The 25,880-nt window shown below is 40.8% G+C and overlaps 3 protein-coding genes across 3 annotated transcripts; all 3 read right to left on the bottom strand.

Moving 5' to 3' along the window:
* Positions 1–3,083: 3,083 nt before the first annotated feature.
* Positions 3,084–5,874, bottom strand: LOC119500418. Its single transcript, XM_037790123.1, has 3 exons — positions 5,708–5,874; positions 5,473–5,598; positions 3,084–3,909 (listed from the first exon to the last, which is right to left on the bottom strand). The coding sequence occupies exons 1-3, from the start codon at positions 5,872–5,874 to the stop codon at positions 3,084–3,086; spliced, it is 1,119 nt and encodes a 372-aa protein (XP_037646051.1).
* Positions 5,875–7,131: 1,257 nt separating this feature from the next.
* On the bottom strand, positions 7,132–8,448 carry LOC119500416. Its single transcript, XM_037790122.1, has 2 exons — positions 7,283–8,448; positions 7,132–7,143 (listed from the first exon to the last, which is right to left on the bottom strand). The coding sequence occupies exons 1-2, from the start codon at positions 8,207–8,209 to the stop codon at positions 7,132–7,134; spliced, it is 939 nt and encodes a 312-aa protein (XP_037646050.1). The 5' UTR covers positions 8,210–8,448.
* A 562-nt stretch (positions 8,449–9,010) lies between these two features.
* heg1 (heart development protein with EGF-like domains 1) lies at positions 9,011–24,891 on the bottom strand. The gene is made up of 15 exons (XM_037790121.1): positions 24,760–24,891; positions 18,846–18,952; positions 16,549–17,574; positions 15,746–16,314; positions 14,865–14,978; positions 14,460–14,582; positions 14,248–14,351; positions 14,081–14,136; positions 13,736–13,896; positions 13,134–13,268; positions 12,128–12,170; positions 11,989–12,026; positions 11,734–11,821; positions 10,460–10,637; positions 9,011–10,326 (listed from the first exon to the last, which is right to left on the bottom strand). Exons 1-15 carry the CDS (start codon positions 24,889–24,891, stop codon positions 10,183–10,185), a joined length of 3,018 nt encoding a protein of 1,005 aa, XP_037646049.1. The 3' UTR covers positions 9,011–10,182.
* Between the last annotated feature and the right edge of the window lie 989 nt (positions 24,892–25,880).

The following is a 25,880-nucleotide window of genomic DNA, read 5'->3' as shown; positions in this document are numbered from 1 at the left end:
CTATAGGGGTTCTCTGTAAGGTTGAAGGTCCTCAACTAACTATATGTTTCAGAGATGAAAAGTAAAGACACAGCTCCTTATGAAAAACATAGAAATTTGGTCTTGATTTCAGGAATCTATTTTTATGTATACAAAAATTTCCAAGAATGATTATGGAATTGATTGCCAGGTCATGTACGGGATCTTTCACAATCGTACCAAATATAACATTTTCCTTTCTTAGATTAGAAAAAAATACAAATTTAGTGGACAACCAATAATGCAAATCATCCCAGAAAGCATTAGCAAAAATACATTTTTTTTTAACCCTAATCTCCATTGAGTTGCTCCGGGGATGACGTATTTTTGTAGGGCCAACCAGGATGTTAGCATCGCCCTGGGTTCCCTCGACAAAATGTCTATAGGATTTTTCTATTTGGTTTTTGGATTATTGCAGAATATGAGCTCTGTGGCAAACAAACATTCCTGGTATACTTACACATTTTTATTCCGCAAGATAATCTTCACAATTGAACACCACTTTTATGATTTTTTTAAATGCAAACGTTAGGCTAATAAACAAACTACACCACGGTCAAATGAACATGAGTATAAACAATGAGGCGAACGAGTCGGCATAATGACGTTTTGTAGTCTCATTTAACCACTTGTTAGCAACCGCCATTTTTAAGACACATAAAGACATCAAAATTCACGAGTGGGGTATTTATTGATGTATTTTATGTTGTAGAAAAAAACGTTAAAATCTCTTAAACTTGTGTTATTTCAGACATCTTACTAAAAACATATTCAAAAAACCCATTGACTTCCAGACGAGGGAACCGGAAGTGCTAAAATTCTAACTAATTTCCGTGTTTTAGGCAAGGCCTATGGAAAGGAGGCTGGGTCACGGGCGGACTTGGGTCTTAGGGTATGTATGGGGTATAACACATGCGCAGTGTAACTGAAACTGCGGTCGTGCGTTGTGATTGGCTCAATTTCGGCGAGTGCAGGCCAGATTTTACTGCGCATGTGTCATACCCCCGTAGATATGACTCGTGACCCAGCCTCCTTTTCATAGGCCTTGGTTTTAGGACTCATTCCTGTAGCACTCTATTTATTTCTTTAGCCTACATTGCATTAAGAAAAGTAACTTTAAGGTCTGATTGTACCAGAAAGAACCAATTTGGGCTCAAAATGTTGTAGCCTACTTTTCCTAATTGGTCGGATATGTAGATGCGAAGTGCACTGCATTCACCAAAAGAAAAATACAAAGAAAATAAAATCTCATAATTTATCACAATTTTTTTTAACTTAGCATCTAATAAACAATGAGAATTTAATTTCTAAATGATGGCAAAATATCTTATAATTATGAAAGCCTATATCTAATTATATTACAATAAATCATAATCATAATTAGGGGGAAATTATTTCATGATGTTGTGTTTTCTGATCGGTTTGTTTGTCTGTTTGTCAACAGGATTATGGAAAAACTACTGGCCCGATTTTCATGAAACTTGGTGGAAGGGTGTAGCATAGTCCAAGGATGTGTATCTTTACAAAAGGAGTTTTTTTTCAGTTAGTTATTTATTAAGTATGCAACAGCAACACAGAAATCATTTAAACTAGCCTACAAGAATGAGGAGGAGAAATGTGGAGCAAACATGATTAATGTTAGATACATTTTAATGATGAAAAATATACAATGACAAACAATAATATAAAACAGTAAAATGCACAACCTTTGCCGCTTGTTCTTCAAATAGTTTGCCACTAATCATCAACTTGTATTTTACAATGCTATTTCGTAGGTCGTTCACAATGTGTTTAATCTGGATTGCAATATTTCCGACAGATCCTGAAGGTATCATTTCAGATCATTTGACCTCTGCCAGCATCAAAGGGCAAAATCTTTGACAGAAATATATTTTTATCATTCTTGATGTTATGCAATTGAAATATTACTATAGTACTATAGTGAAGGAAGTATTCAGTATAAGTAAAAGTAGCAATATAACGCTTTAAAAATATTCTGCTACTAGTAAATGTTGCATTTAAATATGTTTGGTTAGCAAAACTCAAAGTATTAAAAGTAAAAGCACTCTGTAAATAAATGCATATCAGGGTTATACTATTATATAAGATTATTATTGCTCTTTGTATTAATGTGTAAAGTAACAATGTTCAATATATCCCCCTTGTAGTGGATTAGAAGCATATAGTGGCATGAAATGGAAAAACTAAAGTAGACTAAAGTAAAGTTTGCCAGTACTTAAGAAGGTTTATTTGTTTGTTACATTCCTCAATAACTTCCAGGAGTTAACTGTATTTTACTGTACTGTATTTTTTTAGGCTTTTGACAGTAAAATGAGTCTGTAGATTTCAAAAAGATCAGGAACCACGCAGCTCTTTTAGACGGGAGTGGATAGTAACTATAAATGAAATTACAGGTGACAAATTCTGTCAAATATAGAGTAAGCTGGGAAAAGACTTCCTAACCTGTTTGAGGAATCAGGATGACAGGAATAAATGAATTGAACAAATAAGTTTTGTTATTACGCATTTGAATATTATTAGCTGAATCTGACAGTCTTCCAGCTACTGAATTCTGAATTGATGCATATGAAAAGCAGAAATCAGTCATTTACAGAGCTGAAAACACAATATAGACAATATATAAATGAGGGGCATCTAAAATCACATAAAAATATCTCTCATTTACATCTACATAGCACCTATGTAACACATGTTTTATCTGAGTAAACACAAAAATTAAACCAAAGTAAGCAAAAACTATGCATGCTGAACACACTTTTTGCAAGAAAAATTAACATAAGTAAATATTTTGACAGTAAGCCTAAAACGTACTATTACATAGTCATGGTACTTGTAGAAACTGTGCAGTACTTTAATTCACATGCATAATTTATGGTTATGAATTGTGTTACAAAATCAAATCTACATCAAGGTTTGACCTTTAAAACATTAAGCACTTATGGTCTCCGAGCTCCTACAATAATATTCCCTCAGCTCCATGTAGATTCATAAGTGTCTCAGGTTCACCTCACCAGAGTCCTGGTCTTCTGCTCTGAGCTTCAGCATCATCCTCCTGGTTCAGACTGTTGTACTTGAGGTGCTTTGCAGCACTGAGCTGCTCTGAGCCAGATGTGTGTTGCTCTCTGCCTGAACACAGCCTGACCAGCTCCCAGGTTGAACGTAGTGCCTGACATGTACAAGTTGATGATGGTTAAATAGGTAAATAGACCGATGGACATGAAGCTGTTATCAGTAATAAACATGTACATAATCCAGACGGCACAGAACATGTACAGGACTCCCTGTAGGATGCCGGTGACGGTGACCCTCACCTGACCATTGAACCGTGGACCAGAGAGGGACTGTCCATTTGCTACCATACGACACATGTGTCTGCTCAGGTAGACGACAGTAGAACCACTGGACATCACCATAACACACAGACAGAAAACAAAGTTGGCCTTCACCATGCAAACCGCAATGATTAATATATTCAACCATAATTTAGACGAATGTAAATCATGACCCGTTGTGAAATTGGTGCTGGATCCAAATCCATCAGTACGATAACTCTCTATAAACTCGACAGTAAAATCCAACACACTGTAAAGTCTGTCAACAAGCCAAATGCAGTAAATGATGGATTTGATATTCTTCTTAATCCAGATGAAGAGAGCTCTCCGTGCAGGTACAACCTGGGTGTAGTAGAAGAAGTTCAGCCAAACAGAGGAGGTCATACTAGAGGTCAGACTGCAGTTCGCCACCACATATGGGATTTGAGCAACCTTTCCAGGTAGTAGTTGAGAAAAGAGCATCACAAAAAATGACATCAGGTATAGTATTGTACAGCAAATCAAGGAGCCCAGGAGAAGCTTCAGAGGTTGTTTGATCCTTTCTCCGTGAAGTGGACGGACCATGCAAAACATGTAAAATGCGTTAGCCACGATGTTGAGAAGAACAAGAGGCGCGTTAATGAGGACATATGCTCTATTGTCCATCTTTAATCTGCTCGCTGTTTCCGTTTTGGTGTCTTCTTCCCTCGTAGTGAGCTTACGAATAAAGCCAGTAAGGCTCTCCAACCCTATTCAATGTAACAAATCGGAGGTATTTGCATCTCATGCAAACCAGAATATGTAAATAAATTATATTACTGTGAAATCACCCAGAAAAAGGAACACGGACATCACCCCATGTTTTTAATCCATGCATTGATCATTTATTTTCCCAACATGATTACTCGTGATTGTGTTTACAAAGTTTACAATGAAGAATGTTGACATTTTTATAACATCAATTAGAGAGAAAGTTGCCAGCATCTACTCAAACAGTAACAGGATCATATGAAGTTAAAGGGCCAACATCTGGCAAATGATATGACTTTGGTTCCTGAGTCTGAGTGGCTTTGCCACAACACACCCAGATGTGACAGGAATAGCAAAAAAAAACATAGACTAAAGGAGGGTTTTAGTTATAGGTTTATTAAGTATGCAGTAATATATCCAACAGATCATGAAGGTAACATTTCATAGCATTTAACCTCAGGCAGCATCAATAAAAGGTAGTATGATTGACAGAAAGGAATTGTTATCATTCTTGATGTTTGCCCTTAAATGTGATGTGGAGGAGTGCCAGAATAAACGTGACATGATGAATCATTATGAGCAGCAGTGATATTTCTGTGCTACGCAACTTGTGGAAGACTGATTATAATGTATCAAAGACAACACAGTACTTTAACTCCCCCTAGTTAGCATTAATAAGCACTATTTGAACATTTAATCCATGCTTTATAACACACTTTAGTTAATTTTTACAATATATACCTATGAAGCCTTTTCAGATGTATTTTCATTCATATTAGCTGAATCTGACAGAAATCAAGCATTTACAGAGCTGAAAACATCATATATATTAATAAAGATATATTTTATTTTACAATTAAGGGGCCTTTCACACAGAACGTGGTTTGTGCTGCGCTCTCTGCTGGGTTCGGCGCACATCATGGTGCGCTGTGCCCAAAGTTCAACCAGTTTAAACTGTGTGAAAGGCCCATGAGGGGGCATCTAACTGTATACAAACATAAAAACATAATCTCTCATATACATGTGAGGTATGAATAGAACCGGTTACACACATTTTATCAGAATAAATTATGAGACTATGGAAACTCAAAAAAGTTAACATGAGGAAATATTTCAACAGTAAGCATAAAAGGTACCTCTTATAAAAACATTATCATGTTTTGTTGAAACTGTGCAGTACTTTGTTTCACATGTAGTGTTCTTGGTTTAGACAGAAGATGCAGAATTTATGGTTATAAATTGCGTTGATACAAAATCAAATGTACATCAAGGTTTGACCTTTAAAACATGAAAGCAGTTATTATCTCTGAGCTCCTACAATAATATTCCCTCAGCTCCATGTAGATTCATAAGTGTCTCAGGTTCACCTCACCAGAGTCCTGGTCTTCTGCTCTGAGCTTCAGCATCATCCTCCTGGTTCAGACTGTTGTACTTGAGGTGCTTTGCAGCACTGAGCTGCTCTGAGCCAGATGTGCGCTGCTCTCTGCCTGAACACAGCCTGACCAGCTCCCAGGTTGAGAGTAGTGCTTGACATGTACAAGTTGATGATGGTGAAATGGATATATAGACTGAAGTATATAAAAGCATCCCGAGAAAAAAATATGTACATAATCCAGACGGCACAGAACATGTACAGGACTCCCTGTATTATGCAGATGACGGCGACCCTCACCTGACCACTGAACCGTGGACCAGAGAGGGACTGTCCATTTGCTACCATACGACGCATGTGTCTGCTCAGGTAGACTACAGTAGAACCACTGGACATCACCATAACACACAGACAGAAAACAAAGTTGGCCTTCACCATGCAAAACACAATGATTAATATAGTCTGCCCTAATTCAGACCTACGTAAGTCATGACCCGTTGTGAAATTGGTGCTGGATCCAAATCCATCAGAAGGATAATTCGCTATAAACAGGATAATAATGCATACAGTGAAATCACATAGAAATAGATATACAGTCATTATTCTATGTATTGATCATGTTTTACAACATGATTTTTTGCAATCCTACTGTTCTGAGTTAGCAAAATGCATACAGTAGTTGCTTAAAGGGGTACACCAGCATTGTATTTTTATAGAGCTCAGGGAGTCACAGGAGACGGATTAAAAAGAGAATGGTCAGAATCGAAGCAGTAGAGGCCGAGATATCCTGATTCAAAGTCCCAAGCTCCAAAAACACAGGATTCCCATAATGCAACTCAACAGGGCCTTTCATTCAAGCCCCCAGGAAAAGCACCGGTCGTTGATCCCAATTTTCGTAGTGGCCAAACGGCGGTACTACAACTTCTGTGTCCGTCATGTGATGCTATTGGGCCCAAAAAGACTTTTAAACTAACATTGGGAAAAAGACGTCTGTAACTCAGCAGATCATTTTTTTTTTTTTTATGAAATCAACTCTCAGTACGAACACTCTAATAACTATTCATGTGAATGAGACCCAGACCGTGACGACAGCGAAAACCGCGACGACAGTGGAATCCGCAAGCTCATTCACATAAACGGAGGAGCTTTTAGGAGCTAATTATTTAAATAAAGGCTATTCAAGTGTTCATACTGGGAATGTTGATTTACCTAACAAAAAAAATCTGCTGAGTTACATATGTCTCTTTCCCAATTTAAGTCTATGGGAAAAAGTATTTTTGGGCCCTATAGCATCACGTGACGGACACGGAAGATGTAGTACCGCCGTTTGGCCTCTACACAAATTTGATTCAATGTCCGGCGCTCTACTGGGGGCTTGGTTATGACGAGTAAACTGCACTTCCTGCGTAAAATCGGTGGAGTGCTCCTTTAATGATGTGGTTACACAAACAGACTTTTGTAAATTTTTGGTATTTTTGAACAATAACAGGGTTTACATACCATCATTGCAGCTCTTTGTGGTTTCTTTTTTATTTCATTAATGTGCTCATTATCTGCTGTTTGTCCCAGCGTGAAGTGAACCTGCAGTGTTTTGCGACAACACAACCCAATGCTCTAAAGAGGGACATTTATGTTTACTTTGCCGTTCCATTCATCAAATTAAACCTCACACTGTATACACATGATTTCAAGCAACACAACCATATCACACACCCAGTAATCATACTGACATTTGGACATCAACAGTTACAGTATTAGGTATTTCACCTGATGTATGATGGCTGGAGTGCATTTTCATATCATGTGTTACCATGCCAGCACCACACAGTGCTTTGAGTGCCTTCCAGCCGTCGGCTGCCCTTTGCCTGCATACAGCCTGACCGATGCCCAGGTTGACCGTGGTGCCTGATATGTAGAGCGAGGTGGCCGTAAAGGAGATCCAAGGACCGAAGCCGTGAGGTGAGGGGAGGATGCTGGTGAACGAACCATAGATATAGAAAGTGCCATAGAGGAAGTAGAACACTCCTTGAGAGATCCCAGTGATGGTGACTCTCATCTGACTTTGAATCCTTGGAGTGGAGAAGCCCTGTGCCACACTTTTCATGTGTCTGTGCAGGTAGCGGGCCGTGGAAAAGCTAGAAACTGTCATTATGCACAGACTTAAAAAGATATTCACTTTGTTGATGTAGATACAAACTTCTTCTGTGAAGTGCAGTCCATCAAACTGATGTCCAGTCTCTGTACCGTTGATATAAGTAAACGTCTTGACATTTAATATCATAATTGCAGAATAAATGGCACCACTGAAGAAAAAAAGGGTCCCGTCAAAAAGCAAAGCCATGTTCATGACAGACTTGATGTTCCTCTTTACCCAGACCATGAGAGCGCGCTGTGCAGGGACGATCTGGATGTAGTAGTAGAAGTTCAGCCAAACAGAGCATGACATGCTATTGTGCAGGAAGAACAGCACAATCACCCACAACAGAATGGACATAATGAGGTGTTTCTTTTCCTTTAACACACAATACAGTAAAGCCAAAGAGACACAATAACCAATTGAGCTCCAGAAAAGACATCCCAGTAGCATCTTTAAAGGCTGCTTGAGTCTTGGTGCGTTGCGCGGTGGGAAGATCAAGCAGCATGCATAGAAGATGTTCGCAGCGAGGTTGAGGAGGATGAGAGGAGCGTTGATTAAAATGAAAGCCTGCTCACCCATATCAATGATTTCAATTTCCATTGCTGGTTTAGAAAAGTCAAAATATCAAAAGCAAGTTGTGTCCTCTGTGTGTGTCTGTTCAATTCTCATGAGCCTTACGCTGTAAGAGACCTCATAGGAAACTGGGACACCAACATAAATGGACCAGAACTGTCCCATTATGTAAACAACTGTACCCGCAAAGGAAGGAATATATTAGCAGTAACATGAGAGTCATTTGTTTGATGTAAATCACATTTTAGAGAGCATTGTGGTGCTGTTTTGGGGGTTGTTGAGGTGTACACAGTGTAGGGTTACCATGGTGACATGTGTCACGTCTGTTTTTACTTGACCTCCTTAACGTTAGCTTGCTCTTATCTGATGTTACAGAAGCAAACGTTTTGTAAAGATGTAACGTTAACAGTTGATAATGTGAAAACTGCTTCAAGGAAAATGTGATATGATAGTACTAGTTTTTAAGAATGACCTAATAATTGATTGAATCCCACCATATCGAAAGTGAACCAAGAACTGGAAGCAGTGACATTAACATATTCAACAGTTTTTCACCAAAATCTTCAAATCGTAACGTTAACTTACTCCTCGTAGATCATAGAAGTTTGAATATAAGACGACTTGTTGAAATCGGTTGAGAAATGTATAAGTATGTATATTTATATGTGCACTTCAGCAGCACATGTAATTTAGTTTGAACAATTTTAAACTGTTATAAATCCAAACTGTAATCGTTAAACAATACAAACTGTGTTTATTACAAGAACAGAAACTGATTTGAAATTTGTTTTTTAAATAATTTTCATGAGAATGGAGTGGGAGAGAAACTGCTGTGCAAAATGTTTTATTTAAATAAGCACGTCTGACTAAAACGCCAGAATCAACAGATGATATAAACACAAAGTAAGAAAACAGTCTCATAAAAAATAATAATACTCCGTGTCGGAAAATAGCAAACTAATTATGATACATCTTTACATTCTTTACAGTCAAACACTCACTGACAGTTATGATCCTTCTGGTAGACAGTTAATTACTCCTCACACACACCAATACTTTAAGACACACACACACACACTCTATCTCTCTCTCACACACACACACACACACACGTTTATCCCTCTTCAGTCTGTCAGTGTGTTTTTGAGATGTCCATTATGCTACATGTCGAGGATTTGGACACAGAGGGAATAAATAAACGTCGGCATCAGTTTCTATTGGCATTAAACCAAAACTTTGTGCATCCTTCAGTGGTTTGTTATTGACTTCAATACTTTATCCTCAGACTATTATCTAAGAAGATTATTTTCAAATCACAGCAGTGGCACGCACATATTCATATTTCAGCACTTAAAGGACCATATCACTGTTTTTGCATGTTCTGGTCTATTTACTCCACATCGCATTACTGCTGTTTTTTTAATATTTAATCTAAATGGCAGTCAATAATTCACATTGCTGTCTGTGAGCACCGTGAGTGATCTGCTTTTATTTATCACCGTGCATTAATGCAGTGCAGATTTTTCAAGGAAATCTGCACTGCGTTACCAGGCAGCAACGAGGCAGATATGATTGTTTACCGTCATGGATCACCTGCCTCGAGCACGTCTCAAATTGTTTTTCGTCGTACAGTGAAGTAAATGAGAATCAGCGGCTGCCTGGGAGGCAGGAAAAAACACATTAAACAGTCTTTAACAACACAGCAGCCATGTAATGTGTGAGCTGAAGTAAATGAGCTAAAACATGCAAAAACGCTGAAATGGTCACACAATAGCACTCTCAGGAAACATTTAACTTGCAAAAAAAGGTGCACTTACATAATATGCACACACACACACACACACACACACACACACACCTGCATTTACATAATTAGTGTGCAGCCCTGAATGCAGAGGGTCAAATGGGCTCTCACTGTGACAGAAAACCATTAAAACACATCACATCAAGTGTCAGTTTAAGAGATGTTTCTGTGTTTGTGTGTGTTGAGGGTGGGGCAGTTAGAAGTAGTCTCGTCTCCGTGAATCGTCGCTGATGAAGGATGGGTTCCACTGGGCGGGGTAGATGCACGAATGGCGAGAACCCGGCAGGCCCGTGAACGGATACAGGCCGTTTCTCTCCAGGTCTGAGTTACGCAACGCAGGCTGAGGGAAAGAGCACAGGAAAGAGAGGAAAATGTAAAAGACGTATTTAGTGATTTATCAGTTGTATCCAAACACACAACTTGAACAATGAAGACAAATGGAGGATTGGGAGATAAAATGAATGTCTCCTTACAGAGTAGTAGATGTCAGTCATCTGCAGCAGGTTCTTGGTGCTGCCGTTCTCTTGCATCTCGATGGTCTCCCGGCCCCACTCCGTGGATATGCGGTTATTTTTGGGGAAGTCTGCGTACGGGGACATCTGCAGGTCTCCGCTCTTGAAGATGATCTTGTTGATGTCATTCTTGTCTTTCCTTGGAGATCAAACATTTATAAAAACGTTAAACCTTTGCCACATTTCACCAAAATGATTCACTTCACAAAACTACTGAAAGTGAGGAACTGTGTTTTTGGTAATTTGGGTGAACTGATGCTTTAAAGGGAGAGTTCGGGTGTTTTGAAGCGGGGTCGTATGAGGTACTTCTCCATAGTCAGTGTATGCAACGAAGCAATGTACTGCTGTGGACGGTGCCGGCAGCAAAAAGTTATCAGTTTAAGTGTACGCTATATTTAGAATATTTTCGCCAGTTTACCTTACCGTCAGACAGCCCTTGCCGACAGGGAACTGAGGCCGTTGTATCCATTTATGCGCTCACCAAAGCCACCAGACTCAACTGAATATAACTGTAATTTTACCTCACATAGCACACATGGGTTGTTGGTCTACCACTGCCTCGATCGGTTTGTTAGTTTGTGCTATTGTGTGACTTTGATGAATCTGAACTAACCAAAGTCACACAATAAAACAAATAAACTAACCGATCGAGGCAGCTGTTGACCAGCAACTCCTATGTTCTGTGAGGTAAAATTACATGTTTTTTCAATGGAGTCTGGTTGCTTTAGCAAAAGCATTGAAGCTTCAGTTCCTCATTGGAAACATAGACCGTGTGGCTGTCTCACGGCAAGTTAAACTGGCGAAAATATTCTAAATATACAGTAGCGTACACTTAAACTGATATTGATTTTTTGAAGTGGGCCTTTCTTTTAGGTGGCTAAAATATGTTTTGCTGCTGGTCCCATCCTCAGCAGTACATTGCTTTGGTGGTGTGTCGTAACTCCTGTCTGTTTCTCCAAGCTGGGGTGTGCCGACTGTCATCTACTGTAGGTAATACACCGATTATGTATAGGTACCTCATACAACCTCACTTCAAAACACCCAAACTATCCCTTTAAGTTACTAAATATTCGGCCAACAGATAATTACAGTTGTTTTGTAATCATCAACTTGAAATATGGTAGAGCAACGCAGATTACTAAATCAGTATAAAGAGAATATGTTTAAGACTCAAAAAGTTGAATTGCACTGCAAACCAAGAGAAGTTTTTGTACTAACAACAACAGCAGTCTTACTTGCAACAGGTGACAATGAGGGCGATGATGAGGATGAGGAGCAGAGCGCCCCCTGCAGGTGACACCACGATTGCAATCAGCTTGTAAACTGCAATGTAAAACAACAACATATTAAATGCTTAACTTTAAAAACATACGTAAAGATCACAAGAGCAAATTTGTGACTTTAGTTAAAAAGAAAAATCTTCTATTGAAGCTGAATATGTTACTGGATATTTTGCCTGTTCAATGCCGGTGATTTTTAGGGTCACTTACAGTTTCCACAGTTGAATCCTCCGAATCCGAACATGCACCTAAAAAGTAGGAACAGAGTCTGCGGTGAGAATGTGGGCTGAAATCGTTCAGTATAAGTGGATCGATACTGTGAGGAAAAAATAAATTAAATTGAACTTACGGGACACAGGTGCCATTTTCCAGCTTGTAGCCATCCCCACAATCTGAAACAAGAAATAGTCCCATTACACAATTTGGTATAAGAAGTTGCAAACAAAGCCAATACTGTTTTGCTGATATGCTTTGTCCTTAATTCAATTTCTACTCTTTAATCTACTTTTTCCTGAGTATTTTGTTTTTGTCAGGAAGGAAATGTTGTCATCTTTATCAGGTTAATATGTGGTTTGCTTTTTCATTTACTTGTTGTCATTGTTGTATTTAGTCATTCACCCCAGGTGAATAGGGTAAAAAAATGAACTAATAAATATCGCCATGAAACTTCCCCAGTTGATGACTTACATTAAGGTAAGTATTTTTTGTATAACAAGTTTTCTGAAAATGTAGGTTTAAATATGCAAATGAGGCATTACCTTATCATAAATTTGCTAATTTGCATACATTTCCAGAACAGAAATCTGAACATTGAATAAAGCCAGGTTCAACATTCTTCTTTCATTCGGTTGACATATTAGAGTGAAAGGTTTTTACTGGGGATTTTTTTGGATATCTCTTTTTATCACTCCATCAATCAGAAAATACTGTCAACAGCAATAAAAAATCCATTTCCGCCATGTTTTTAGGAATAAAATGTTCTATAAATCAGGCTATGAATGATATATGAACAAACCCCTCTGTAAAAACCTTCATAATATAGATAGGAATGAAACTGGAAAGCTTGGTGAATGTAAGAGCTACTGAAGTGGAGACACTTACATTCAGACAATTCTTTTTTGTATTACATGTTTTTCTGAAATGTTATGTTTAAATATGCAAATGAGGCATTATCTAATGCTAACTTTTAGCGAATTCAGGAGAAATCTACAGATACAAATAGTAGTAAATAAACACCTAAATGTGTATTTTGGATGTTTTCTTTCCACTAGTCTGAAAGAAGACTTGTTATGGAAGCAAAATAGCACAAAAAAACCTCAGCACTCAGTGAGTAGACATGCACACACTCAGCTCACCTAAGCAGGACAGGTCGTCAGGGTCGTGTTTGTAGTATCCTTCAAGACACTGGCAGTTGGCTGTGCCGCTGTTGTCTGTGCAGGCGGAGCGCTCCGCATCACACTGAGTCTTCTGGGCCGCGCACAGGCTTTCCGCTGGAACACAGCGTGGACACAATTAGTCACGACTTGGACAACGTGAGTAGTCAAGAAAACAACAAACCAGCTTCCTTATTTCCCTCAACTCACTATTAAGTTTCATCTCAAGAGGAAAGTCAGAATTTATTAACCTGCAGTTCTTGGTTCACAACAACCATCCAGCATAAAACTGTTACTGTGTGTGTGATCTCATAGTGATGTTACTGTTGTGGTATTGCACGCCTGTCCTTTGCTGTTATTGTAGGATTCCCTGTAGTACGGGGTTGTGAAATTTAGCAGCTGGATGATGAAGTTTTTGAGTGATGTAATGATAAAACTGTGGGAGCTGTTTTACGACTAAATTGTGCCCTCTAGTGGCGTACACTTTCAGAGCCCTCAATCACATTTAGGCCAGTTAAAAAACTGTATTAAATTTGGTTAAAATAAGCTTCCTGATGATGTTCATTACTGGCTGTTATGTTTACCGTGATACGTGAGCTGGTGGTGCAGCACCATCCGGCAGTGGGTCAACGAGGAGCTGCAGTTTCTGAGAGACATCTGGATGCTGTTGTAGACCTCCGCGCTCGTCACGTCGGTGGAAATGGAAAACATGTTGACAGCTGCGATATGAACCCCTTCCTCTCCTCTGTGGGGAAGAGATCAGAGGTCAATGCATGACCAAATGTTGCATCATTTAGATAAAAACAAATCATCGTTTCCTCTTCTTTAGTTTAGATTTACTCTAATGAAGGCATCTGGGATGTGAATATAATCAGAACCACTTTGTCCTTTTGTGATTGTGGAGTGGTTTAGTGAGACGAAGAACTTACTTCTTACTCAGCGTCGAGCGGCTGTAACCTCGGAGGACTGACAGCGAAGCGTTGAGCTGAGGTGAAGACAGGAAGAGAGTGTGTAGCAGATGTAATAAACATGAGCCTATTGGAGGTTTTTCTCAGAAATGAGCAGAGACAATGCGGTGATGTGGACTGCCTCTCACCAGCTGAATGATCTCTCTCTGGATCTCATGCATGGTGGCGCTCTTCAAGATAACAGGGTCATGTTGCTTTCTGTTAACGCTGAAAGTTCCCAGAAACGTCTTTGCTATAGAGGAGAAAAAGAAGGCTCCTTTACATATATACTTTATGTTTGCATACTTTCATCATTGTGATTGAATTATTGTTTTACTTTTATGCATTAAAGGGGTTTTACCTCTGGTGCAGGTGCGTCCGTCCTCCAGGTCGAAGCCGAGCGGACATTCACAGCTGAAGGAGCCTCGCGTGTTCACACATCTGGACCCGACGGGGCAGGGGTCCCTATGGCACTCGTCCACATCTGGACACACAAGTGGAATTTTCAATTTGGATTTTATCTCATACTTTTCTGGAGATTTCATAATAATAATAACATTAATATTAATAATATTAATAATAATATTAATAATAATATTAATAATAATGATATTATTATTATTATTATTATTATTATTATTATTATTATTATTATTATATTATATTATATTATTATATACAGAAAGCCAAACAAAAGCAAGCTAAAGCAGCGTGCTGATGATGTTGTTGTCAAACTGTCAGGAGGAAGAAGAGGAGAGAAGCTCACCCTCGTTGCAGGTCGGTCCTGTCCATGCCTGCTGACAGTGGCAGGTGAACTGATGCCCTATATAGCTCACACACATCCCTCCGTTCATACAAGGGTTGGACACACAAGGGTTTCCTGCAGGTCAGAGACAAGAGCAGGCTTTTATTTTACCATAAAACAGAAGAAATCAAACCACTAAAAAGTTCAAAACAATGTAATAATTTGGCACAAACTGACATTCATTATGTCTCATCAATCTCATGATGTGAATTGTTCATAATGCACATTTTCACATCTGACCTAATGTCAGTATTTTTCTTTTTTTCTATTCGGTGTGCTTTTTTTTGCATTGTTTCTCAGTGCTGCACATTACAGGAATTTGAAAATGCATCAACTATAATATAGCACCTTCTTCAGACCAGAGAGAACAGATCTGTGGTCATTTGAATAAACTAACTTGCTAACTTTACTTTACTCTCCCAACATTTGAGCTGAAATGTTTAGCTCTCCCTTTCGCTGAATTCACACCAGCAGTGGCAAAGTGCGGCCTGCGTCGAACTGCCATGCAATTTCTATGAAAAGCTGCGGCGGCCGCTCCCGAGCTCAGTGAGCTGCAGCTATTTGATTCTGCGGCAAAGTGCGGCCAGATAAAAGTTGGGAAACGTTTAACTTTTAGCGGCGAAATGTGGCCAGAGAGAACCCACAGCCAATAAGTAAACAGATCCTGTTACTCCTGTGACATGTTGACCTTTGTTACAAAGAATTTCTTCCTGCCTGAAACACATAAATATTCCTGTGGCAAGCTGCACTTTGCCGCTGCCTGGTGTGAATTAGGTATTACACCATAACCATGCATTATGCAGATTGCTATTTAAAATGAAGGAAGAGTGTAAACCACTGACTTGGCGGCGTTGGTGCCTTGGTGGGTGATGTCGTCGCCACCAGCTCTGTAGTTCCTCTGTCTATCTGTTTCCTGGTGGTCTGCAGGGGCTCTGTGCTCTTGGTTGTTGTGCTGTGGGTGTAGGTGGCGGTGGTGGTGGTGCGGGTGGTGGTGCGGGTGGTGATGCGCGGTCTGTGAGTCGTGGTGATTCTTGGAGGGCCCCTGCTTGTTTCTATCTGCAGGGTGGTGGTGTTTGTGGGGTTAGCCATCCGAGTTGAGGGTCCCTGGGTTTGGCTGGGTGACACACGGTGAGTTGGGTGCGCTGCAGAGGTCAGCAGGGCCGGGGTGGAGGCCGTGGTGGAGGATGTAGTAGTGTACGGGATGGTGGCCTTGGTAGGTGACCCCGGAGTAGAGCTGCCAGCGGTGCTACTGAAACTGGAGGATGAGGTTGCAGGTACAGGAGGGGTGGTGGTGGTGGTGGGGGTGGTGGGGGTGGTGGTGCTGGTGGTGGTGATAGTGGTGGTAGCAGTGGTGGTGGAGGTGGAGGTGGAGGAAGTGGGTTGGAAAGTGTCTTCCTCTGTTATCTGTGATCTGTTGAAGAGAAAAGAAATAAATAAGATCTCTTACAGACTTCTGACAAGACCCCATCCATTATCAAGAATTAATGGACACTCTGCAGCCAATCAGAATCGAGTATTCACCCAGACCATGGTATAAATAGCAATAATGATGAATCCTACTCTGTGCTGCTGTGCTTGTGCAACAACCAAATACCTTTCCATGAACCATTATCCTATTATTTATTTAATAATAATAAAAACACACCTTTCTGTAACAGTAACAGGTACGGTGGTGAGGAAGACCTCAGTAATCAGCACTGGAGTGTCCGTTAGAGAGTCGTCCACTTCAGATGTACTACTGCGGACTGTAGGGGGCGCTGTGGTCAGACCCAAGTCCACATTGTCCTCCCTGGTCTGGGATGAAACCCCCTCGGTGCTCCCCTGGTTCTGAGTGCTGGATCTGTGGAGTCCGGTGGAGGACTCGGTGGAGGTTGTAACATCAGACCTCTGCTCTGTCCCCGAGATGTCTGTTTGACCTTCTGCTGGCGAGGTGACAGAAGGCGTGAAGGAAACGGACACTTCAGATTGGTCGGTGCTGAGCTCGGTCACGCTGAGAGGTGGTGTCGAGTCAGAGGTCTCCTCTGATGTTGCGGTGTATTGTTGATGGGTGGCATTGGTTAAACTTTGGGTCCCTCTGGGCCCCTCTGGGCTCCCGGTCTCTTGAGATGTCCTCTTGAAGGAGTGGGTCATGTGCTGGTCTGTAGTGTCCCTGCTGTCAGTCCTGGTGGACGGGGCGCTGTGGGTGTAGTCCTCAGTCTCTGTAGCGCTAGCAGAAATACCCCAGGTGGAGCGGGGCTGATGGGAGTTGGAGTCCTCTGTAAAGGCAGAGGAGGTGCTGTTGCTGGAAGAGGAGGTGACAGACAGCAGGGTCCTATCCCCAGCTCGGGTGATGGCGTTGGAGGTGTAGGTGCTGTCGGTGTGGACGGCTGCGTGGGACGTCGAGGCGTCTCCCAGTCGGAGGGTGGTGTCTGGGCTGTCCTGGGGGAGTCGGGATTCCTCCGTCAACATCCAGGAACTGGCCTCCCAGGACACCGCAGGGGAGGCGTCTGGCACCTGGTCTGTGTTAGTAAAGTCCTGCAAGTCCCTGCTGCTGCTGCTGCTGCTGCTGCTAGTGCCGCTGTTGCTGCTGCTGCTGCTAGTGCCGCTGTTGCTGCTGCTGCTGCTAGTGCCGCTACTGCTGCTGCTGCTGCTAGTGCCGCTGTTGCTGCTAGTGCCGCTGTTGCTGCTGCTGCTGCTAGTGCCGCTGTTGCTGCTGCTGCTGCTAGTGCCGCTACTGCTGCTGCTGCTGCTAGTGCCGCTGTTGCTGCTGCTGCTGCTAGGGCTGCTGCTGCTGCTGCTAGTGCCGCTACTGCTGCTGCTAGTGCCGCTACTGTTGCTGCTGCTGCCGCTGCTACTACTGCTGCTGCTAGTGCCGCTGCTGCTACCGCCGCTGCTGCTGCTGCTGCTGGCCTCTGTGTTAATGAAGTCCTTCCAGTCCCTGCTACTGCTGCTGCTGGCCTCAGTGGTGGCTACAACCAGGGTGGAGGTGAGTGGCTCAATAGACCGACTGATGGCCTCTAGTGACCTGCTGCTTGTTTCTGTGAAGGTTTGTGTTTGCTCAGTGTCTGTGGAGAAATAAAAAAAAGAAATAATATTATCAAGTTTGTGCGAATACACTGAAAACATTCTGAGGCCTCTTTATTTCTGTTTCACAATATCATCGCTTTTTTCTCAACTTATATATTTTTATAAAACATATTTATGAAAATACTAGACAAAATCATTAGTACGATGCTGAACTACTTATTTCTGTTTTATATCCCTGTGAATTGAATTACAGCTGCAACGACTAAATCGATGAGTCGTTAACAATTAAATTAATCACCAACTATTTTTGATAAACGATTAATCGGTTTGAGTAATTTTTAAAGAAAAACAAGTCACAATTCTCTGATTCCAGCTTCTTAAATGTGAATAATTTCTGGTTTCTTTACTCCTCTATGACCATAAACTGAATATCTTTGAGTTGTCATGACATTTGAGGACGTCATCTTGGTCTTTGGGAAACACTGATCAGCATTTTTTTTTTTTTTTTTTACATTTTCTTACATTTTATAGACGAAACAACTAATCGATTAATCTTGAAAATAATCAACAGATTAATCGACAATGAAAATAATAATAAGTTAGTTGCAGCCCTACAATTGAATAATTTCCAGTTTGGACAGTTTGTTGAACACATCTATAGAAACACGTGATAGGTATTTTTGACTATTTTCTAAAACTTTGTAGACCAAACAATAATCCATCAATTTTAAACAAAAATCAACAAACATTTTTACTGGAAGCATTTAACTTGTAATTAAAGAGTCATCTCAGTAGATATGTCCTCAAATCAGGGAGTCTTGTGGTGATCAATTCTCTCTGAACCAGGGCTACTTAACTTCATGTTTAGGCTGACATTCAGTTCTTCAAACAATATTCATGATCTGTTTCTGTACTTTAAATTACAAACTATTGCACCTCACTTCCAGCTGTGGCCACCAGAGGGTGCTCACCAGGCTGTCTGGCCTGTACAGACTGCAGAAAGGTGGTGGTGGGGGGGAGATGCTGTCAAGTACTGCTGCTTGCTGCAGAGGCAATGATTTTGGGTGGAGAACAATTGGCAGCCGGGCTCGTCTGCTCTAACAAAGGCTTGAGGTCCTAAATATGGCGGTGACTGTCTCTGTTGGGAAAAGGCCATTTCCTTCCTAAAGCTGAGTGAGCACAAGGCACTGGCAGAAAACTGTCACCATGGATCTGGGCGTGTTTTCATGTTCAGTGTCTGTGGAGAGCTTTTTTTTTTTTTTATTTTAGCTTGGCTCAAAATTGTTGTAAAGTCATAAAAAAACACAAAAACAAGTGAAGCGTCAGAAAAGAATGCTGGGTAACACTTCATTTTACAGGTCCGCAAATTTCATGGCATTTAGGTGATAATTAGCAAGTGACCTATTTGACATTTCTTTGGAATAACTGCTTAATTAGCCCAATATTTACCTCAAAATGTATAAAAAATTACGTTATCATAAACATTATTTAATAATTATATGCTAAAATAGCAAATAATGGTTCAAATAGGGCCCTTAGGCTTGAGAAGCGGCTGTACACTGCTCTTCATCGAAGGTGGAAAACCAAAACTAATAGAAGACACTTCTGATCAGGCACAAATCTCACCATTGTGTAACCTGGTAGCTAATGTAATGATTCAGGACATTTTTTAAAGAAATTTAAAATAAGTTATTTGCTAATTATTATTTATTTATCAGCAGACATTGGAAATAAAGCATATCAATTAACTTTGTATTCTTTTCCTGGAAATGTATTAAATAAATTACCAGGTATTGGGGAAATAGCGGAATATAATTATTAAATAATGGTAATAATAAAGTAATTTTTGATACATTTTAAGGTAAATACTGGAGTAATTTGGCAGTAATTCCAAAGAAATTTCAAATAAGTTACTTGCTAATTATCGCCTAATTACCAATGTTACAAAAAAAAAATGCAGATTGCTGCTGGCGTATTAAGAGACCTAGATACAGCGTTGGAGGCGGGCTCCCGTTCATTCCTATGAAAGTTGCTCAGTGGCGTATGATGCCAAAATGGCTCGACTTCCGACTAGAAAAGTACCCGGATCTTCCGGCGATGCTCCACATCCATTGACTCAGTCACGGGGTCACAACCGTCGCGGTTGACCTCCAGTCTCGGGCTCATTCAGATGAATGGAGGAAGGGATATAACTCTGGATTCCTCTATCGGTGCATTTTACAACTTTTAGGATCTAATGATTTAAATAAAGGCTATTAAAGTGTTCATACTGGGAAGTTGATTCACCTAAAAAAAAATTATCGGCTGAGTTACAGACGTCTCTTTCCCAATGTAAGTCTATGGGAAAAAGTATTTTTGGGCCCAATGGCATCACGTGACAAACACGGAAGTTGTAGTACCGTCGTTTGGCCACTAAGAAAATTGGGATCAACGACCGGCGCTCTTCCTGGGGGCTTGGTCTGTTTGTTTGTGAGGTCTTTCTCTGATCGAGAGGTTTTGTCTCTACCCATCAGTGATGCTGTGCTGTCTGACAGCCTGTTATCTGGCCATTCTCCACTAGCCCAGGACTGGAACAACATCACTCTGAGGAGATGAGCGTCGGTCGGTGCTGGACGGCGTCCTGACAGCCACCAGCAGCCACCATCCAAAAACCAGTGGAGGGGAGAGTTCAACTGCAGAACAGCCCGTCCGCTGGGAGTCTGTGAGGAGAACTGGGCCACTGGACTCTATTTTCCGCTCTCACTTCCTCTGCATGTGTCTCTCTCATTATTTCATTTGCTCGCTCTGGATCCAGTCCGGGCAGCAAAACTCAGACAGGAACGTGGTGTTGGCAACAAGTGAGGAACACTCCCAGATCCTCTGCTGTTTATCTCTCAGGTCTCGACCGTTAACACGGCTGCCAGTGTCGTCTCTTCACATCTGTTATACACCACCAGCTCTGTGGCTAGCATATTAATTTAGACAAATGCGGCAGGGTTAGCATATTAATGAGGATGGTATGACGTAGTAGTGAGGTAAATATACTGGTTGATATTTTGTTGCCAGCATATCAAATAGGTCATGTGTTGCTGTGGACTTTTGCTTTATTCAGTGACCAAATATTGAGCTGTGTTTGTCACCAGATAACTGTGACCCAGTTTGGGTCAGGAAAGGTGAATCTGGGTGAAGTCACAGTGAGGAAAGTGAATCATTTCCACTTCAAGCATGACTGAAACCCAGCAGAAATCTCAATGGACAAAAAAGAATGAAAAAAAAATCTTCATAATATCCATTTTAAGACTTTTTAGAAGTAAAGCCTGTGTCCACATCTCAGTACCACAGTCAGTTCTGTGTATATGTCTCTTGTGTATCAGTTTATTAGTGCAGTTTACGTCGGGTTCACTTTGGGTTTAAATGCAGTAGCCAGAGTCACAGTGTGTCATAATCTCCCTAGAGGAGTATAAACTGATACAATATTTATAGTCTGATATGTCACTAAAATTAATAAAATATAGCATCAAATATGTAGTGCAGAGTTTCATATTATTATATTGTTGCCATGGAGACAAGTACCATCAAAAGGTTTTTTTAAGTTTTCATTACAAAACTGCTGAACTCATGTAGAAGTAGTTTACTATGTTGTATACTGTATGGTATACTGTGTTGTGACCAATTGGCAAACTGTAGCATTAGTAGTAATACAGTAGTAATAATGGTAATATCATGCATGTTAAAGGTCTTATGTGATGGTCACTCACCTGCATTTGCAGGACTGTGTCTTTAGAAAGGTGTTGAATAAAAGTAAATAAAAAAATTATTATGATTGTGAATTAATCATTTAAAAAATGTTGACGAGTCCAAAATTAATGTTTTGTTTATCTCTGTGGAAGATATCTGACGGTCGGTTCCCACTTCTATCAAGGCTTGTGAGCCAATAATAAAACGGCGTTGGTATCTCTGGTTCGCCAGCGATCAAGTTGACAAGAGTGCAACTGCAATGGCTGCTACAATATATTATGCTCATAAAGAGGTAATTGTGTAGATTTGAACAGCAAAACTATAAAGCAGGTGGATCGCCCATGTTCATTAACTGTCTGTCTGTCTGTAATAAAGGTCCAGTGCTCTCTGTTCATGAGGTACAGGTCCCAGACATTATGCTGCACATGTGACAAGATGCCGGTGACTGATGGATACAGCGATCCATACATCTTAATATCAACACCTGTATGAGCTGGTGAACAGATGTGGTAACAGCAACACCTCAGCTCTAACAGGAAACCAGCAAAGGAAGTGAGGATCAGATTTGACATGTAGCTGATGATAGGAGAGACACATTCATGAGAGGGTCTCTGAGGGTTCATTGGTTTCCGCAAACTTGTTAAACCGGTGAACCCCATTATGGATCATGTTAACTATAATCCCCAGTCTTCCATCAGTCGTCGTTAATTGGAAAGGTCTGTCAGTTTGAAGTGGTGGGAAGATTTCTATTCCAAAAATATAAGAAAAAAAAGAAGTAATCTGTGTAATGGTGGGTTTATCCTCCTCTGTATCAGATCTAGGGCTGCAACTAACGATTATTTTCATTGTTGATTCATCGGTCGATTATTTTCTCAGTTAATCGATTAGTTGTTTGATCTATTAAATGTCAGAAAATGTCGACCAGTCCAAGATGACGTCCTCAAATGTCTTGTTTTGTCCACAACTCAAAGATATTCAGTTTAGTGTCATAGAGGAGTAAAGAAACCAGAACATATTCACATTTAAGAAGCTGGAATCAGAGAATTTAGACTTATTTTTTTATGTCCGTCCGTCCGTCCGATTCTTGTTAACATAATATCTCAGGAACGCCTGGAGGGAATTTCTTCAAATTTGGCACAAATGTCCACTTGGACTCAACAATGAAGGGATTCGATTTTAGTAGTTAAAGGTCAAAGGTCAAGGTCACTGTGTCCTCACAAAACATGGTTTGGCCTAAAGAATTATGCTAATTATGACAATGTCACAAAAAGTCTCATAGGATAAAATGATGAAGTGATGACATTTTGGACCGACATGTATGTAATAAACAACTTTACTGGTTGGCGGAGACATACAACCACAAGACGCCAATTATAGTTTCTTAAAAAATTACTGAAACCAATTAATTATCAAAATAGTTGCTGATTAATTTAATAGTTGACACTGAATCGATTAATCAGTTGATCTTTGCAGCTTTAATCAGAACCACAGATGTGAGAGGACAGTATGAGCCTTAAAAACACTTTTATACTGAAATAGAAATGAAACAATAGTCGAGGAATCGGTTAGCGACAGAAAGTTCATTTGTATTCATATATTGATCACTAAATTCATTTTTTTATTTAGTGATCAATTTAATTTAATTTAATTTAATTTTAAGCAAAAATGCCAGAAAATGTACTGGTTCCAGCTTCTCAAATGTAAATATTTCTGTTTTTCTTCTACGATACTAAACTGAGTACTTTGGGGTAGGGCTGCGTGATAAGGAGAAAATCCAATATCACAATATTTTTTTCCCAAATACCTCAATATTGATTTTGTGACAATATTAGGGATGACTATTGGTGCTTTTTGGAGATTTTTGATAAATAATCATCTGTAATGTAGATATAATGACTAAGCGGGTAAAGGCAAATAATAGAACAACTAGAACAGTCTGGTAAGTTTACATCACTTTACTGTAATGCAGCCTTTAAAACCAGGAAAAGACAGCAATTATGCCATAATTACGATATTACGATATCCAAAATTTAAGTACGATATCTAGTCTCATATCCTGATATAATATCGATATATTGCCTAGCCCTACTTCAGGATTTTTTGAACTGTTTGAATATGTCAAGTTAGGCTTTACGTTTCTCACCATTTATGACAATTTATAGAGCAAGCGATGATTCAATCAATGCAGAAAATAATAAACTTAAATATTCACTGTATATAAGTGTTAGTTACAGCTCAGGCAAACTCAGTATAGAGCAATGCACTTGTTTGATGACACTGTGTCTAGGATGCATAGTTAAATTAATGCAACAGGAAATCATCACTTTAGATATATATATATAGTTATAATTAAGATATTATTGCTATCCTGCACAAAATATTGAAATATCGCCCAATTGTTATCAATGAGCTTTGCTGTTGTATTCCTATTGTAAGTTAATCTGCAAACTAAAGCTTATTTTAACAAGGTGCAAATGAAAGTAGACATTTAAAGAGCCTTTTTTTGGTATTTTTTTTGCAGGGGAAATAACTTCTCATGTGGAATAATGTGTGTGTAAACTCAATAAAACTGAAGTAACTTGCAGTCTAATCAGTTGCACTTGTTGCAGGCCTGTATCAGTGTGATCTTACCGTGCTGTCCTGCAGCAGACGCAGTGTGTGTCTCTGTCTCTGCAGCAGCAGCAGAGTGTGTCTCTGTCTCTGCAGCAGCAGTGTGTGTCTCTGTCTCTGCAGCAGCAGCAGTGTGTGTCTCTGTCTCTGCAGCAGTGTGTGTCTCTGTCTCTGCAGTGTGTGTCTCTGTCTCTGCAGCAGTGTGTGTCTCTGTCTCTGCAGCAGCAGTGTGTGTCTCTGTCTCTGCAGCAGCAGCAGCGCGTGTCGCTGTCTCTGCAGCAGCAGCAGTGTGTGTCTCTGTCTCTGCAGCAGCGTGTGTCTCTGTCTCTGCAGCAGTGTGTGTCTCTGTCTCTGCAGCAGCAGCAGCGCGTGTCGCTGTCTCTGCAGCAGCAGCAGCGCGTGTGAGCAGGATGTTCCTCTGTGATGCTGATAAACTCTCGCTGGAGTATGAAGTTGAAGTTGCATTGCTTTCCTCGTTACCGAGTTCATCTGTGGAGGTTGAGACATGAAATCCCGCCGTTACCGGATCCGTGCTGTTGTTGTTACTACTACTGGGGGTCCCTGCCCCGAGGGGCCCCGGTAGACCCAGCAGCAGCAGCACCGACAGAGACAGAGACACGCCGAGGACGTGATTGAAAAATAACCACGTTTCCATGATTCCCAAGACCCCAAAACGGACGCCGATAGTTTCCGTAAAGTCGAGTAGAGGCCGGGGAGTCCTCCGGGGACACCATGGGAGGAGCGCGGAGCTGCTGGGAGAGTTTCAGGAGAATTAGATGAATCCTGGTGCAGGTCTGGTGAGGAGATCCGCTGCTCGGACGGCGGGGAACGGAAGATAACAGAGCCGAGAAAGCAGCAGCCTGTTATCACAGCCGAGAGACCGGACTCCTCCTACTCCTCCAAAACACACACACACACTCTCATAGGCTGCACACACACACATGCACTCTCACTCACAAAACACACTGTGGTGGTTTTTACTCTGTCCTGTTATTCAACCCCTGTGGCTGCATTGGCTGCCTTCAGGTGTCCTGCATTGAAAACAAATGGAAATGTTCCTTTTTTTTTTTTTTTTTTTAAGCCATCAGAGGCTTCAAGATTAGAGACAAATCATCCAAGACACTGCTAATTCCTCTGCTCTGGATGAGAAAAAGCAATCCACCCTTAAATGATAAAATCATATTATCAAAATCTCAGGTAAAATCATGACAGTAAAAGGTACCCAGCCAGCATGGTTATGTGGGCCCCACATGGGTTATGCTGGGGGTACCTGGGTTCCAAGTGGGTATGGGCCCAAACAGGGCATCTTATCTGGGGCCCACATTGGTTAACTAAGTAGGTCCCACATGGGCTCCCCATGTGGGTTCTAGGTGGGTCACTAATGGGAAAGTAGTGCATGGGCTCATTTAATACCTATGTAATACCCACATAGAACTTAAACCTTGGGCCGAGACGGGTCTTGTGTATGTTGCCCAGATCGGGCCCATATAACACCCAGTGTACTCCTGCATGAAACCCACAAGGGCAATTGACATTGGGCCAACATGGAATCAATAGACAATCCCATATAGGGCCCATTTTTCAGCCCATTTAATACCCACATGGGCCCACATAGAAATGTTGGCTGGGTAGAGACCTAGAAAG

This window comes from Sebastes umbrosus, chromosome 13, assembly GCF_015220745.1.
Source record: "Sebastes umbrosus isolate fSebUmb1 chromosome 13, fSebUmb1.pri, whole genome shotgun sequence".
In the NCBI taxonomy this organism is placed as follows: Eukaryota; Metazoa; Chordata; class Actinopteri; order Perciformes; family Sebastidae; genus Sebastes; species Sebastes umbrosus.
This window is presented reverse-complemented; position numbering and strand designations above follow the sequence as displayed.